Raw genomic sequence first — 18595 nt, forward strand, 5'->3', positions numbered from 1 at the left:
TAATATTTATCCTATACCAAAAATAAAAAATGTAATAATAACCTTACACTTCCTGAAATATCTTTTTACCAACCAATAGTGTCATCAGTTAGCTAACAGCATAAAAACTCTAAAGTAGACCTCTAAGAGCAAACATTACTCAGCACTAGTTAATTCTACCATCATTTAACTGCATCCAACCTGATGGTCAAACACCAGTTTTGGTCCACCATCAGCAGCAGTGTCTTCACTTAGCAACATCCAGGTATTGGTGTCAATGTCATAACGGTAGAAGTCACTTTTCAGAGACTTGCTGTTCCTCACAGAGGAATCCAAGTAACGGCCCAACGTGTAGATTTGCCTCCGTTGAATGTCAATGCACATTTTATGACACGACCTGGCACTGGGACCATTCTGGAGAAAGAAGGGTGGAAAGAAAAAGGAGTGTCAAAAGCAAAGAGCAGAAATGTTCTCTTCTGTTATATTTCATTAAAACTCATAAGCAATTGATGTGGGTCTATCATTAAACTTATAATAAATCTCTAAAGAAAAGCAAAAGAAGCAGTAGGAGACAAAAACTTTACCCTAGACATACTTTAAATCTGCCAGGAAAAAAAAATATGAACTATTTTATACTCTCTGGCACTTGTTATAACATCATATACATATATATTCTTGTATGATCCACTGTATCATATACATAACACAGTCCAATTCCCTATCAAAAATCTTCTTTAAGGCATATTGGATATTTAAAAGTATTGTGAACAAAAAAAAAAAAAAAAGAAGTTTAAAAAATGTGCATGTATGGTCTATGTATGTATAAGGTGTGTGCGCGTGTGTGTAGGCCTGAGGCTAACATCACCTGCCTTGGCTTGACTGTTATTCACCAAATGACTATAGCTTGTTTCAAGCTGATATAAAACTTGCCAGCACATTTTCTCAGTTAAGATCTCCTCTTGCCAGATGTCTAGGTTTGTGTCAAGTTGACAAAAACCAACCTATACACTTGCTAAATCCTGTTTACATTACTGTGGATAGATGTGCTTCACTGAATCCTTACAAAAACTCTCTATATATGGAACTCATTATCACTACTTCACAGTCTAAACTACTTGTCTAGAGTTAGAAAACGAAGAAGTGATAATGACATCTAAGCCCCACTGTAACCAGATTTTAAAACACTATAAAAACCCTGTTCTTTTCACTTCAACAGGTAATTTTTTTTCCTCAGAAGAGAGAAATAAGCAAAAATCTAACTGCTAACAAAATTTATATGCTCATGACTGAGATGACGAGAAATAGGAAGCCTGCTGAATGGCTACCAGGAGACTGGGTGTAATCTGCAGGAAAAAAAAAAAAAAACCACTATAAGGTCCTGGAGCAAAACAGAACACAAAATAGCAATATCATACAGGGAGCAACATAATATAAATAATTTGATTAATTGTGGGAATATTACACAGGAAAAAGGCTTGACATTAGTAATAGCAATTAAAATTAGCTGAGTGCAATCTGTGCTTTCATATTCACACAAATTATTTTAATACTTAAGTTTTAAGGTTTTTTTTTGATAAGATTTCATAGATAAGGTAGAAATATTATTTACGGGAAGATTTATTCCATTATTAGGTAATCTCAAAAAAAAAGATGGAGTTATATACAATAAGCCCATGCCATATTCCCATTAAGATGAAATTTAATTTTTAAATTAGAGACAGCACCTCTTGCTTCAGTCAAAGCACTAATGCCATTAAAATGACAAGTAAATTATACCCTAGAGAGAACAAAAATTAAAAATGAAGATAACACATAATAGAAAACAAGAACTAGAATATGTTAGGTTTTTTTTTATAAAGGAAGAGAAAATTCGACGAACATCAGAAATAAACTCACAGATATCACTGAAGAATAACAGGAATTACAAGGAAAATAATGTTTAAGAAAAACATGTAAAAAAACAAAAAAAGAAAAACATGTATAATTTGACAAGTTAAAAGTGTACGTAAAAATTTGGCAAATGAAATATGCAGATAAAATGGCCACAGTCTTTGAGAAAATACAACCTATCAAATGTCATGAGACATGACACAAAAATGCAAAGTCCTCCCATCTAAAAAGTGAATTTATCATTCAAAATCTTCCTATAACAACAGACTCAGATATCTGCCCTGGTAAATTTTTATCAAGCATCCATATAAAAAATATTATTAATTTTAGACAAAAATTTCAGAACTCATAAAGAAAAACTCCAATTTGAACTCTGTTCTATTCCACTTCGAATAGCAATACAGAGGAAGTTCTGACATGGTTCAATACATGTTCATGATAAAACAAGATCAAAGCAAAGCAGGAATAGAAAAAAATGCTTCAATCTGATAAAAGATGAAGACAATATGAAGCTACATTAGTGAGATTCTGTCTCATAAAACAACAACAAATATCCAAATAGTACATTTATTCAATAGTAATATATAAATGTTCTACATCTAAGTTCTGAGTCAAGAATGTTTATTCTCACCAACTCTATTTACCAGTGCTCCGCCAGGTCAACCTGGTGAAATGGAAAGACATTAGAAAACAACAGAAGTCATGAGGAGATGAAGAGAAAGAGTAAATGGGTTCTCTAGTCACACACATCCACTTCATTATAGTACGTGGATTTAGTAAAATGGCATAACACAAATGAATGCCTCTCTCTGGGGTACCTCAGACAGTCTATAAGGTCAAAGTTCTTTCCATGAAAATACTTAAAACATTTGTCTCTTCATTCTCAAAGTTCCCAGGGGCTACATGACTTTCTGACACTAAAAGTCTGAATGCAGAACTAGATGTGACTCAACTATTTCCACTACTTTCTATTACATCAAACACCGTGACTTTAAAAGTATAAAACAAGGCCATTTTATGTAGAATGGTTGTCTCAAAAAGCACTGAGTGTAGTTTTTGGAGTTCCAAGTTCATACAGAGGTTTTTTTTCTCATGGTCTATATTAGAACAATTATAACTAATTAAAGTATCTTATTCAGTTGGGCATAGTAGCATATGCCATTAATCCCAGCACTGGAGGAAGCAGATGCAAGCAGATTTCTTTGAGTTTGAGGCCAAATGGGTCTACATAGTGAGTTCCAGGACAGCCATAGCTATATTAGTGAGACCCTGTCTCAGAAAAGAACAACAAATATTCAAATAGTATACTTATTCAGAAATTATGATTAAGAAAGACATTTTCTCAAAGAGAAGCATATGAAAACTGAAGTAAAATGGAAAAAAATCTGTTGCCAATGATATAATACACCTTTTAAAGAAATAATCAGAATTGTGGAAAACTGCCATTGATCTTGATATCTTCTCAATGTTCAAAGACCTTTCTATTGAAACTGATCATGATATGAACAAATGTATTTTGGGATAGCATATAATAAAATATGCTAACATTTAGAAGTGACTCAGTATTTTTCAAATAACCAAAACATAAGTGAAAAAGCATATACAGGCTTTAAAAAATCCATTCAATGAGCAAACAGGCCAATGAATTTTAGTACAGCAGGTACAAAGAACATGTAATATGGTTCACATGACAAGCTACCATTAAAAATAAAAAACCAAACATGGCTATTTGGGACATGAGCTCAAATAAAGCAATACGCAACTGCCTGGAATTGGTGCTAAAGATCTATCCTCTTGCCCTAAGTACATTTATAAGTGGTCCAATTTTCTTCATTTTTTCATGTAAAACATGTCCTAAGAGAGTAAATATATAGCTGCCCTTGACTAACCCAGTCATTAAAGCTATCTCTAAAAATCTAAAAAAAAAATGCTATTTTAAAAAACAGTTATCTTAACAAAAATATGTACAACTATTTTTGTAAATTAATTGATAGATATTAAAAAATATTTCTAACATAGTGGCTTTCAATAAGCATAACCCAAACAAATTAAGAAAACATTAGCAAGTTTTTTTACATACACAAAGGAATCCTACTACTCTAAGATTTGAAAATCACTAATACAAGTAAAATCCAGTAAGAAGAACCCTGCCTAATTTCTTATTGCTCAATAATCCTAGGAATGAAGTCAGAGACATTTACTAAAACAAAAGGCACAATTTAAATGTGTGTGTGTGTGTGAGAGAGAGAGACAGAGACAGAGAGAGAGAAAGAGACAGAGAGAGAGAGTCACTGAGACTGATTCTGGGCATAGCATGGGCTTTGAGGTTTCAAAGCCCACCTCCAGAGACACACTTCCTCCAACAAGGCCATGCCTCCTAATCCTCCTAATCCTTCCCAAATAGTGCTACACTCTGACGACTAAACATTCAAATTATTAGCATATAGAGGGCATTTTTATTCAAACCACCACAGGCATCTATATGAAGGAGGAACAAACTATAATAAACCCTAGCTCCAGTACTGAAACATTTTATTACCTACAAAATAAGAGAAAAGTTATCAAAATAATCACCGTTCAACTTCATTTTTCATGTTACCGTGTGTGTGTGTGTGTGTGTGTGTGTGTATATACTATAAAGATAATAAAATGAGCTGGGCACAATGACACATGCCTGTATTCCCAGCACAGAATACGTAAAGCCAGGAGGAGAAGAAGCTCAAGCACAGCCTTGAATTCGAGGCCAGTTTGCCTTATCTAGTGAGACCATGTATGTCTCAAAAACACATAACATCTGTACTACTCATAAAGCCTCACCCCAGGACACCCTCTCCTGAATTTTACATTCATAATTCCTTTGCTTTACTCCAATACCCGCTTTTTATTTAGTCGACATTATCTGATTAATTACAAAAGCATATCTATTATTTCTTTAATTTCTACATAATATGCTTTATGCCTATCAGGAATTCAGAGTCTAGGTGGGAAAACAAGAATACAAACCAGTTTCAGGTAAGTGTGAGCGCACCAAAGGTGGTTTAAATTCTGCTTAGAGAGCTTCCAAACAGGCTATACTGAAGAAGGGAAGTCTAAATTGAGTGTTAAAGAGCGAAAAAAAAAAAGAAAAGAAAAGAGTGTACAGGCTGGAGATGGACGATCTCACTGAGAACACGGGGATGAGAACACGGGGACAACACTGGCAAATGAGACAAGTGAGGACATTGTAAAATGGTAGAAATGGTCTGTGCAGTCATCACACAGTTAGGGTATATGGCTGGCAAGCTGGTGGAGGTCAAACCTGCATGAGAACTGGAAGCTGTCACTAAATTAAAGAAATTGGGATAGGTACAATGGTTTTTATTTGGAGGGTTTATTACCCCCCATACTTTCTTGTACTTTTAACAACCCACTATACATGGACTTAGCTATTTGACTCTTTTTGACAAATGAGACAAAAACAAACTTGGTTTTGGTGGACTGTTCACGGCTATTTCATCCCCTGGCAGCCCTGCCTATAATCAAACTTTCCTTTGGGCCAGCAGCTCACAAATAATGACACGGAGACTTATTAATTATCAAAGCTCAGCCTTAGTTTAGGCTTGTCCACTAGCTATTTTTCTTCTTTCTCTCCCTCCCTTACCCCCCCCTCTGGCTCTCTCTCTGTCTCTCTGTCTCTCTGTCTCTCTCTCTGTTGTTGTTTGTTTTGTTTTTGTTTTTCGAGACAGGGTTTTCCTGTGTATCAGTCCTGGCTGTCCTGGAACTAACTCTGCAGACCAGGCTGGCCTCGAACTCACAGAGATCAGCCTGCCTCTGCCTCCTGAGTGCTGGGATTAAAGGCATGTGTTACCACCACCCGGCTCCTACTAGCTCTTATAACTTAAATTAACCCGTATTTCTGTTAATCTACATTTTACCATGTGGCTTTTACCTCTCTCCCATTTTGTATGTCACATTCTGTATCTTTCTTGAAGGTGTCCTCGATTCATCTCCTACTTCCTTTTTCTCTTTGCCTCAAAATCACCCCTATACCTCCTGCCTAGCTATTGACTGTTCAGTTCTTTATTAAACCAATCACAGCAATGTATCTTCACAGTATACAAATATCCCACAACACCTGCCCTTGTTGCAAGAACAAGTCCCAGTTAGCCTACAAATAGGCAGATGATTAAGTAAAACACAGTCATGTAGTCTCAGCTGAAGTAACCTTACACTAGCCAATAGCTGTCTCCCAAATGAGGGCACCTACCAACAGAATGACCCAGATAACCCACTGCCTCAGAAGCAAATAAATGCTTACTACTATATGCCATTAGAGTTCTATGAATGACTAATGTTAAAGAAAAATCAGCAAGGATCAAAACTAAAGGTTTCTAAAAGATTATTCATTTACTAGTTTTGTTTCTTTAAAGGCAGATCTGGGTGTGTGGCACAGGTTAACTTGGAACTTCCCTATGTAGACACAGCTGGACTCAAACTTAAGGCAACTTAAGGTCATGTATTCCTGTAATTCCGGGAAGAAGTATCACAAATCAAGGTCAGTCTAGGCAATTTCATAAGTTGGGTACAGTAGGGAGTGAAGAGGAGAAGAGAGGGAAAGTGAGAGAGAAAAAGAGAGCATCAAAAGAATATAGACAAAAGGATATTTGAAATGCAGTATTGACACAATGGACCTTTGGCATAAATTTGACACAGTCAATGAATAGGGAAGATTTTAAGATGAGGTCTATGCTTACTGGAAGAATAGTTAGTTACAGATGTAATTAACTCAATCCAAAAAGGCTGAGAATAAATAAAGAGATTTTAGATATCTTTTATTTTTGCTGAGGACAGAAATAACCATTTCAAAACATGATACTTCAACACTGAAAATAGAAGACCATTTTTATGTACCTGGGATTAGAAAAAGAAATCAGAATTTTAAGGTTTTATGGAAAAATAATTATTACCAAAATGATTAATCCTTGGAACAGACCGAGTAAGAAAGAACTCCATTTTCAAAGACTGAAGGCACACTACCAGATCTTTTGAAATCAGTCTTCCTAAACAAAAATCAGTGGGTTTGACTTAGGTCTTTTTCTCCTTTGCTTTTTTTTCTTTTGGTTTATTTTCCAATCTACAATCTGAACTATCTTAGATGAAGAATACAATAAAAGTTTTACAACAATTTTGGGGGAAAGATGAGTGATATTTGCTTTTCCCCCCACATATAATCATGTAAGTATTTAATTCAAAGCCATAAAACAAAGCTATTTTCATTAGAGAAATGTTTCATTTATACATACATAGACACAAAAACAAATACATGTATAGATACCATCTCAATTAAAATAAATATCACTTATAAAAACTGACAGGTATAGCTTAACGATGAGGATTAAACCCGAGAAACGCATTGTTAGGCAATTTCATCATGTGCCAATATTCTATACAACATCCATATAAACAAATATGCCTGTGATAGCCTAAACAATATCTTATGAGCCCACCACCATGTACATGGACTATCAATGGCTAAATACTGTTATGTAGCACATGAATGTACAGTGAAATAGTGAATGGTCAAAGTAGAGACAAAATGGACAAAATGAGACAAGGGGCTGGAGAGACGGATAACAGTTAAGAATATTGGCTGCTCTTGCAGAGGACCTGGATTCATTTCCTAGAACTCACACGGTAACTCACAACCATTCATAACTCCAGTTCCTAGGGATCCAATGACCTCTGCAGGCCCCAGACATGCATGTGATGCACATACTTGCATGTTGGCAAAACAAACAAGCATATATTTCTAAAAAGCTAGACAGTGTAGAACTAAAACATCAATAGCACACTTCCCAGAGGAAATACAAACAAGATGATGGGGCTAGACTACTCCAGTGATACTGCATTTTGAGGCTTAGGTTCCATCCTCACCAGTGCAATAAAAAAATAAAAAATAAAAAAACCCAAGATGAATGCTGGAAACAAGAATAAAGTGCCAAGGCATGAAAAGAAATTATATGATTATATTTCTAAGGTAAAGTAGCTTAAAATTAAAAAAAAAAAACAAAAAACTACTGCTATTTAACGCTACAAGGTAGACTTGGCTACATCAGTAACTGATGAACCAGGGATAGAAATTCAAATGCAAGATTTCTTACATCCAATTTATTTTCTTCAAAATTCTTTTGCTCTACCACTGCTGGGAAGCATCAGAGAAGGAAACAAGCATGCAGCAGTGTATACCCACGAATGAAAAGACTAGGAACTTGCCTCTTTCTCAGTGTCTCTAGAGATACATGTCCACTGGTTCTCCTTCACACTGTATGCCCAGAAGTCAGCAAGATCTTGTGTTCCATCCCAGCCACCAAACAAATAAACAGTCTCTATGAAAATCAAAAAGGTATGTATTAAAAAAAAAGTCACAGGGACAAGGGTTAAGGACCAGACTCACTCAATTGTTTCAAAGAATATTTAAGAAGGTACTTTTCATTGTTTTCACAGTATTATTGTTAAACTTGTAGCTTTCAAAATGTGCTCTAGCCATTCTTAAACCTAAGTATATGCAAAGACTGCTGCAGAAACATGTTTTGCAAATGTATTTAAAAAATCAGATCACTAGGCCACGTCCCCCAAGATTCTGATTCCAAAGTTCTTTAGTGGCTAAAAAGTCTGTACTTTTAAAGTATCCCAGATGAATCTGGTACAGCCAGTTTAAGAACTGGTCTACTGAACCGTGTACAATTTATATTTACCAGCTTCTTAACAATGCAGCCAAATTTTAGCTACTAAAGGCTGACAGAGTTAGTCAAAACTGTAAAAGTCTCAAAATTTAAAGAAATGCAAAATTCAAGAGTAACACGAGGACATGTAGCTGTTACTGGGGGGGGGGGTGAGAAAGGATCACATTAAAGGTGATGTCTCCCTAATGCCAAAGCAATGGTTAAAACTAGCTAGAAGTTAAGAATAAACTGATAAATAACAATGGTAACCCCATGAAAATTGGGCTAACATTTCCCCAAATATATTGTAATAGTCTTCCTTTTCAAAGATTAACCTAATATTTTGAGAAATCAATTTCTTGTCACTCTGAAGTGTTTATTGCACTTATAGACAAAATTTTTCTCAGTGAATCTTTACACCTGATACCATATCACAGATCCCTCCCTATACAATGCCTCTGTTTTTGTTAAATAATTCCCCCTCTGTAAAAATGTTATGCCTACTGATTACAAACTGTCAAGCCACTGACCCTTTGAAGCGTGTGTTTTAAGACTATATATACTCAAGGCAGCTATCATCTAACCATAAAGATGTACAATTCAAAACTATATGTGGACTCCACTCACAGTTGGGTTGTCATCTAAGATTCTGTCATGTTTTCATATAACTTAAAATTTTAAAAAATTTTCCAAGTGAAGCACTCACAAATGGTTCAGCGCTGTCAATGCAAGAACAACCCACTGGAGGAAGACTCAGTTCTAGTTGCTCACTGGACACTATGGTGTGAAAATGAAATGCCCCCCAAAGGCTATTCTTGAAGGTTTGGTCCTAGCTGGTGGTACTATTCTGGAGATTTCTGGAAATCTCAGAAGGAGGCCTTAGCTGTAAGAGGCAGGTCACAAGGAGTGAGTCCTGGGAGACAATATGCTGTCCTGGCACTCTTGCCCTCTCTCTTTCCTGGCTACAATGCTATGAGTTCTCCTAACCTCTTCATAGGCTGGATAAAAATCCCCTAAAAAAATGTAAGCCTAAACTGTTTGTCACAGTCACAAAAAGTTTTGATAATATAGAAATTTGATGCTAGAGAAGGAGGGTTGTTGCTGGTGAGTAACCAAGGCCATATGGTTCTTTGGAATTGGTTTGCAGAAAATTTGTAGACGATACTTAGGATGCTAGAGATAGAGCTTAGTCGGCAATTCCAGCAGAAGCTCAGAAGGTGAGAAGACATGGTGGCTGCTAGCTGCTTTTAGTTACAGAGAAAACTGAGAACAAAAGGCAGATAGAAATATTTGAAAAACGTTGTTTAGAAAAACTGTATACACATTTGTAACTAAGAAGGACATGGTTTCTGAACTGCTTCAAGTCATTAAAGAAGCTAGTTTCTTCTCAATGAGACAATAGGAAAGATGACATGGAAGCACCTTAGGAATTGGCCAGATGAACACCCATAGCGAAGAGTAAATAAATTAGAAGACTTTTCATTGAGAAATCAGTGCTTCTAGGGCACTCTGACCTCACCTATGAAGTTATTTCCTAAAGATTATTTAACTAACCATGCTAGCCAGGTTACCCAGACATTGAGCCCACTTTAGCTAACAATAGACTTCAGTGTAGTTTACCTGATGATGGTTTCACAGATATACAGAACGCTAGAGTCACAGAGTCATGAAGGTTTCTACTTAGATTTCAAAGTTAGGCTGAGAAGTGAGACAATACGTGCATAGAGTTCCTGAAAGGGAAATGCATGAAGCTGCAAGAATGAAGACAAAGACACAAATGAACACCTAGGAAGTTAAGAGATTTCAGGAACATAGAATGTATACTGAGGAATGTTGCATGTCAAGAAAAGCTAGCCTTAAAGAGAGGCCATGGGGGTTGGGATCATCAAATGGTTAGAAGCAACCCCTTTTAGAGCTGGACTGTCAGCGTTGTTTCTGAAATGCATGTCTTTTTCTCATTTCACACCATCACATACCCCAGACGCTGGACATGAGCTACAGATACATTTTATGCCTCCATCCCTCCACTCCAGAATGGAAATGTCTATCCTGTCATTTTATGTTAGAAATATATCTAACTTATTTTAAAGAGGCTTACTTTTAAGAGCTTGCCTTGTGTCTTAGCAGAGATTTTGGTGATGGAGGAAGGTCACTGGCTAATAAAGAAACTGCCTTGGCCCATTTGATAGGCCAGCCTTTAGGTGGGTGGAGTAAACAGAATAGAATGCTGGGAGGAAGAGGAAGTTAGCTCAGATGCCATGCCTCTGCTCTCTGGGGCAGATGCAATGAAGCTTCGACCCAGGATGGACGTAGGCTAGAATCTTCCTGGTAAGCGCACCTCGTGGTGCTACACACATTTATAGAAATGGGCCAAGCAGTTTTTAAATGAATACAATTTGTGTGTTGTTATTTCGGGGCATAAGCTAGCCAGGTGGCCAGAAGCAGAGCAGCAGGAACGCAGCCCACAGCTCCTCACTACATTTTGGATTTGAACTTCTGTCCCCTACAGGCTCATTCTTAAAGGCTCAGTCACAGCCAGAAGCACTACTTTGGACCTCCCCCCCCCCTCTCGTGTGGTGTGTGTGTGTGTGTGTGTGTGTTTTGAGACAGGGTATCTCTGTGTAACCTCTGGTTGTCCTGGGGCTCGTTTTGTAGACCAGACTGGTCTCAAACTCATTGAGATCTGCCTGCCTCTGCCTCTCAAGTGCTGGGATTGAAGGTGTGCACTACCATTGCCTGGCTAGAACAATGGACAATATTTTCTCTTAGGTCCTTGACCTCCCTCCCTCCACCCCCCTTTATTCCTTCCTTCCTTCCTTCCTTCCTTCCTTCCTTCCTTCCTTCCTTCCTTCCCTCCCTCCCTCCCTCCCTCCCTCCCTCCCTCCCTCCCTTTTCTCTCTCTGTTTCCTAGCCACCATGATGCCTACAACAATGGACTAAAATCATGAACCAAAATACTTTCTTCCCCCAAGTTATTTTTCTGAGGTATCTAGTAACGGTGGCAAGAAATTAATACAGAGTGATCAAACACAAGCCACTTTATCTTCCTCAGTCTTAAGTTTTTTTTATGTACAAAATTCTGTTCAGAGGTTCCTCAGATTTAAGTTATACAAGTTGTCAAAAATGAACATTTCTATTTAAAAAGAAGGAAAACAAACAAACTTCTAGTTACCTTTCAGTCCTAACTACCCCAAACACTGTAACAACAGTATTACTGTACTAGATTCCAAACCAACCAAGACCTGGAATCCCTTTGGCACTGTAAAAATATGAAACAATGGTAATTATTTAAAGTACTAAAAGTCTATCTTATTGATAACTATAAAACAATCCATTATCATTAGTTAAAATAACACTGCTTCCCAGATGACATACAATAATGTCCAGACACATAATTTTACAGGAAAAAGAATAAAGATTTTTCATATGGCTTAAGATTATTTTCCAAGACCTCACTATAACAGCAGTTAACCCTGTTAATTTCTGCAGCTTGTAGAGGGAGGCCCATATAACTAAAATAGCAGTAGCAATCGACCTTTTGTTTTATAGTACTTCTGGGCACTCTCTGGATAAGGTTACCCTGGTTCATTAACTTTAATAACCCTTTCTCTTGGGCTCTGAGTTCTCAATGTTCTTTCTGAAAAGCAGGTCTCTTTGTACGCATAAACTCTCACAGCAAAGAAAACCCACATTTTCACAACAGCCTCATTGATAGCTGAGCAAAATAAAATCTGGCACAGGGCAAGCATCCCAAAAGAATTAGGCAAAGATGTTATTCCTGTTCATGGATGCTTTGTGGTCCGACTGAAGCAATAGTACAACTAAATGAATTTTGTAGAAACTTAATATTTTGATTTACCTGAATAAAAAAGGTGCAACAAAAAATTTTAATTAAATCACCTCATCACTTAAATCTCACAAAGATAAGTCATATAGAAATAAATACCAGAAAGTGTCATTACTCCACCAAAGACAAAAAGGATTAACCTATACAACTGTCTAGAGAGAATTATGGTAAGAGGAAGGTGTAGAAAAGAGGTAAAGCTGGAATCTTAGCAGGAAAGCTGGCTTACTGGAAACCCATGCCCTCCTACACAAGTCCTGTAAACATGTCATGATAGCCTAGGAACCTAATCTTCTTCAAGCAGCAAACTTGTCTTTCAATTTCTCCCGCTTAAAGGAATATAGGCTAGCATGGCTATGCATTGTCCTAGCCCTTCAGCATATCTATTTGGTAAGTTTAAAGTATTGATTTGAACTCACAAACCACTGTAGGAAATGGAAAGAGATGAAACAGTCCCTTGTCCTTGAAGAACTTACCATCTAGCCATAACTATAAGGGTACATAAACCACTACAACACAGAATAGACCAAGTGCCACACGACAGCAAAAGCACAAGTGTTCTAAAGGGGAAGAGGACATGTGGCTGAGAACTCGGCAGATTTGTGGTAAGAGTAGTCTCTGTCCTGGAGTCAGAATGTGGCTTTGTCTTCTGGTCAGTAGAATGTGGGACAGAAAAAAAGCCTTTGAAGCAAAGTAAAATAACAAAGAAACATAAACAGAACAACACAAGAAAAAAGTTTGAAAAGCCATAAACTCCAAAGTCAGGCAGATTGTAGCCCCAATCTTGACTCTATAACTACAGCTGTATGACACTAACGTTCCCTAACCACTAGTTTCCTAATGTTTCAAATGTTTATCTTTTGTAAAGATACAGTGAAAACTAAAATCATACAAAGCCATGCAAAGAAGTTGTATGATGAATAACTAAATTACAGAAAATGCACAGAAAATCTGGACACAAAGATAGTAGGCAGACAGGAAGTTTAAAAAGACAGACAGTGACTAGATCATGGTCAAGATCCAATTATTATGGCCTAAACTTAATTTCATAGACACTGAAGGAACTAAAAACAATCTTAAGCAGAGCGGTTAGAGTCTGAACTTGCTGCAGAACAACTGAAAAGGAAGACACAGGAAACAAGAAAGAATGGTGGTAATATTGTTAGCAGTAGCCTATTTTCAAAATTTCAAGCCAATCTCATTTAAAAGACCACATCAGGTAATCATCAATCAATCCATCAATTATTACTCCATAAATCTTATAATTATTCTTTGGTACAAGAATATATCATTTGGTACCAGAACCTCATAAATCATGGATCTACTTATTTCTAGTAGTACAATTTACATATTGTTCGTGAATTAAAAATAAGGAATGTTAACATAAAGTAAAGAATTTGGCCTTTTATACACCATTTGCACACTTTTTGTAAAATAAAATAGGCTTTTTTCACTTCAAGTGCTCAACAGTAATATCTATCACTCTACTCTAAGGAGTAAATCAGACTGCTGATTGTATAAACCTCCACAAGATGGCACACTATTCATAATTAAATGAGTTTGTCCATTTTGAAACTACAGACTAGATCAAATATGTGTTAACAGAGAAAGCCAAACATCATACACAAATCAAGTGTCAACAATAAGACAGAGAGATGGCTCAGTGGGTAACACCTGAAGACCTGAGTTCACTTGACCACAGAGTTGTCCCCTGACTTTCATATGCATATCTTGACACTCATACCCTAACAGGAATCATACATACAATAAAAAGAAGTACAAATATAACCACATGAAAATTTGATGATGATTAACAACCCAAAGTCCTCTTTATTTACTTCATTAAAAAAAAAAAAAAAACTTCCAAGAAAAATTGAGACATATGTCTTTTGTTTGTTTCAAAGCACTTTAATGTAAGTAGTTCAAGGTTCAGAAGGATAGAAGAGAGCTTCTAAATGACAAATCCCCAATAACTTCTTCTGCAGCATCAAATGGGGTATGTGTTGTGTGAGCTTTTCCCCTAAATTCAGTAATAATTACATAGGAAGAATAACCTAACACAAGACAATCCATACTGAAACAAAATCTCTCCACACAAACTGTTTTACCTAGACCACAGATGAAACCCAAGACACAATTAAAGACTATTAATAGGAGAGGTGTTAGATTCAGGGACTATAATCAATAAAACTGACATACATACAGTAGGCCAAAGTAGAACATCCATCTGCTACCATGGTAAGTACACTATATATATATGTATATGTACAAATATGAAGAAATAATGAAAAGAACCAGAGACATATATCCTAGATGAATATACATGTAAAAGTTCTTAATAGAAGTCTTGGAAACCAAGTTCATCAATACACTGAGAGACGATATTCTACAATCATGCCGGTTTCATCCCAGGGATACAAGCACGCATCAACATATGCAAATTAGCAAATACAACATATAAATACAATCAAGGGGGCAAGAGTCACAGGATTATCCTAACAGATACAGAGAAGGCATCTAAGAAAATTCGGTATACCTTCATGATAAAAGTCCCAAAGAAACCAGGAACACAAGAATCATACCTCAGAATAATAAAGTATGTGTATAACAAACTAATAGCAGATATCATGTAGAATGGGGAAAAACTGAAGGTGTCGCCTCTAAAATTGCCATTATTATTTAACGCAGTATTTTAAATTTTCACCAAGTAATGAGCAGGGAGGTTGAGATTGAGATGAAAGGGTTACAAGTACAGAAGCCATCATGAAGAAATTAAAAGCAGGGTCTAGGAGATGGCTCAGCCAGTAGAGTGCTTGTCACATAAACACAAGGACCTGAGTTTGATCCCAACACCCACTTAAATAAGCCAGATTATCTACATAGATTGTAATCCCAGCACAGGGGGAGAGAGATTGACAACATTCAATGTCAACTTGTCTCTACATACACATGCATAAATGTGCAAAAATTTATGTATGGGTGCACACACACAAACATGGGACACACAGGTGTGTGTGTGTGTGTGTATGTGTGTAAAATATATGCACACAAAATTAAAATCACATGACTGTAACAGTGATTCCCACTATACTTTTTTGGTTTTTGTTTTGTTTTGTTTTTGTTTTTTAAGACAGGGTTTCTCTGTGTAAGAGCCCTAGCTGTCCTAGAACTAGATCTTTAGATCAGGCTGGCCTCGAAATCATAGAGATCCGCCTGCCTCTACCTCCCGAGTGCTGGGATTAAAGGTGTCCACCATCACCACTTGGCTGTACCACTATACTTCTTAAAACTACAATTTCTACTTTAGACAAACAATATGGCCATTGGCCTCTTAGAATCTGCTGAAATTCTGTCCCTACTGCATAAAACAGTATGGTATAACAGATATCTATACCTTCATCTTTTGAGCTTCACAATAACTTCAATCTTCAGTCACATTGTTCACACTAAGTTCTTTCATGACATTTGTTTATCACTTGAATCTTTGTTTCCACCTTCAAATCCCATACATTATCTTTAAATTATCTTTTTTTCTCACATATGTTCTTTCCCTGTCATGTATGGTCTCTTTCCCACAGGTATCACAGTAATAAACTGTAATGGCATTTCAACTGTGTTTTAATAAATAGAGTTTGCCTAAAGATCAGAAAGTAAAACAGACCCACTGGTCACCTTTAATCCCAGTAGCCACACTAGTTGCCATAGAAATCGGGTGGTTGCATGTCTTTAATCCCAGTGATACATGCCTTTAATCCCAGCCCTAGAGAGGATTACAAAATGGGAAGAGACAGCTCTCAGAAACAGCCTCATTCTGAGATTCCTGGAGGCAGGATCACCATTTTGGACTCAGGTCGAGGTAAGAGTCAGTGGCTGGCTGTTTTGCTTTTCTGACCTTCAGGCTGAACCCCAATTTCTCTGAGTTTTTATTAATTGTTCTCCAATAAGCACCCTGAAACTCCTGCCTGTTGAAAGTGGGCTTTAAGTATCACAGTCACCTCACTGTTGGATAAAGAGCATTTTGCTGAGAAAATTAAAGAATCTTTTTCAGACAGTTTCCTTCAGTGTATTATTAGCAAGAATTTGCCTCTTTAATAAACAATAGGCACGCTTGTTGCTCTGACACTGAAAAACAAATGCCTAAAAGGCTACATCATATTCAAGCCTACTTCTGTATGGTGGGCTAGGATCTGCAAGGTGGAGCACAGATTAGGAAACAAAATCCTATACCTTGAAAGAAAACTTTTCCAAAGAGACTCTAATAAGTCTCACGCCGGGCGGTGGTGGCGCACGCCTTTAATCCCAGCACTCGGGAGGCAGAGGCAGGCGGATCTCTGTGAGTTCGAGACCAGCCTGGTCTACAAGAGCTAGTTCCAGGATAGGCTCCAAAACCACAGAGAAACCCTGTCTCGAAACCTCCCCCCCCCCCAAAAAAAAGAGTCTTAAGTTCTAAAAGCCACTGTATGTATTTAATATGTAGTTTAAGGTGAAATCGTCAATCTTATTACTAACATTTTTGAAAATAGTCAAGATTTTGTATCCATACTGTATTTTTTCTAATTAGTCACAAAATAATCTCAATCAACAAAAGAAGTACTTTTATTCCCGAGGTACTGAGTCAGCACACCAGAATAACAAAATGGTATAAATACTCTTAGAAAAGTAAACTGCTTGAGTGAATACTGGCTTTGTACTAAGTGGAGCTATGTGAAGGACGCATCTGTTAGGGTCTCTAAGGTCAGCTGGGCAGCAGCCTCCTCTCTGTCAACTTTCAGACATGCATGCAATTGATGTTATTCTCTTCGCCATCTGATTTAATGAGTAACATTCAACCTATTTCATAAATGGAAAGAGAAGTGTATCCACTCTCATAAGGCATTTGAAACGCAGACCAATGATTCTGGCATGGACTGAGGAGCTCAGCCCATACTTTAGAACTCTGCTGGGACACTGCTAGTGTGACTCACCTGTCTGAACATCGATAACCATCTGATGGCCCCCTCTCATTCCTGGTCGGTTATCTTCTCCATCACCTGGAGAAGAAAAAGTATTTTCTATAAAGAAATAATAAAACTTGCAATTTTAGAGGAGTAACTTCACTTGTAAGTATCTAAAGGGTAGTAACAAACACTCTGCATATACTCCTTCAAAATAGTATAAATAAGTGAAAGGAAGAAATATCTTTGCTTCAACTATTCAAAAAGTTATAGGACTCTAGGAAATGGTGTATGTACATGTGTGTTGAGGATAAAACCCAGGTTCCCATAAAAGATAAGCAAGAATTCAAACACCAACTTATATTCTCAGCCCTAAAATAACAGGATTCTTATATCACATTTGATATAAACCAGGAAGTCTAAGGTTTTCATCCTAAATCTCCCATCAGTTGAATTTATTAGTTTGGCAAATGAACTTCCCTGATTTTTGTCTGTAAAATTGACATCATCTAACTCTGTACACAGGATTGTCACAGGAGAACTATAAAATAACTGAACTGTGTGAAGAACACATTTTGTCATAGTGATAAAAAAGATCTAAAAGATAATTTAAATACAATAAACTAGGGTTGGGACCATAGTTCACTGATAATAGTGCTTACCTAGCTTGTACAAGGCCCTTAGTTCAATCCATAGCCTCACGAGAAAAAACGATGTATAATAATCCACTCTGCCACCTAGTTAAGAAACCCATGTTCTACAGGAAACACGTGCTCTTTATTAACAGAATGGGAGAACTTTTGGGTAAACCAATAACAACGAACAGGAAAGACAGTGCAGCTTACCTTTGGTGCTCTTAGGAATGATCTGACTCCACCGGGGCTTATATTCCTGCTGACTGATATACTGATTAAATAGGCCATCTGCAAGTATTAAAAATAAGAATTATAGCTCAGCTGATTCTCCAACCTCCCAATATACTACCAAATATAAATAGTAAATGATTCGTTGACACAACAACAGAAACAAATTGCATTAGCAGCAGTCCATATTAAATATATGTTTCCACAATTACTATATTCATTGCTATAAAGTTACTGCTGCATTCATGAATAAGCATGTGACCTCAATAAAACCCTCAAAGAAGGAAGACACTAAGAGGAAAAAAGTCAAGATGACAATTTAAGGTTGACAACCAGAAGCAACAAAAAATAGTTAATAAATAATCTGGATATATGTTTTATTTC

The 18595-nt window shown here is 36.8% G+C and overlaps 1 protein-coding gene across 2 annotated transcripts in view; it reads right to left on the reverse strand.

The window, feature by feature from the left end:
• The window catches only part of Mkln1 (muskelin 1), a 122668-nt gene that overhangs the window by 43302 nt on the left and 60771 nt on the right, over window positions 1-18595 (reverse strand). For both annotated transcript variants that reach the window (XM_057762666.1, XM_057762674.1), the window contains 4 exons: window positions 18194-18271; window positions 17379-17444; window positions 8122-8234; window positions 181-393 (listed from right to left, as the gene is read on the reverse strand). In XM_057762666.1, coding sequence (XP_057618649.1) covers window positions 181-393; window positions 8122-8234; window positions 17379-17444; window positions 18194-18271 — 470 coding nt within the window. The remainder of the gene's footprint in view (window positions 1-180; window positions 394-8121; window positions 8235-17378; window positions 17445-18193; window positions 18272-18595) is intronic.

The sequence above is a fragment of the Chionomys nivalis genome, chromosome 1 (assembly GCF_950005125.1).
Source record: "Chionomys nivalis chromosome 1, mChiNiv1.1, whole genome shotgun sequence".
Lineage (NCBI taxonomy): Eukaryota > Metazoa > Chordata > Mammalia > Rodentia > Cricetidae > Chionomys > Chionomys nivalis.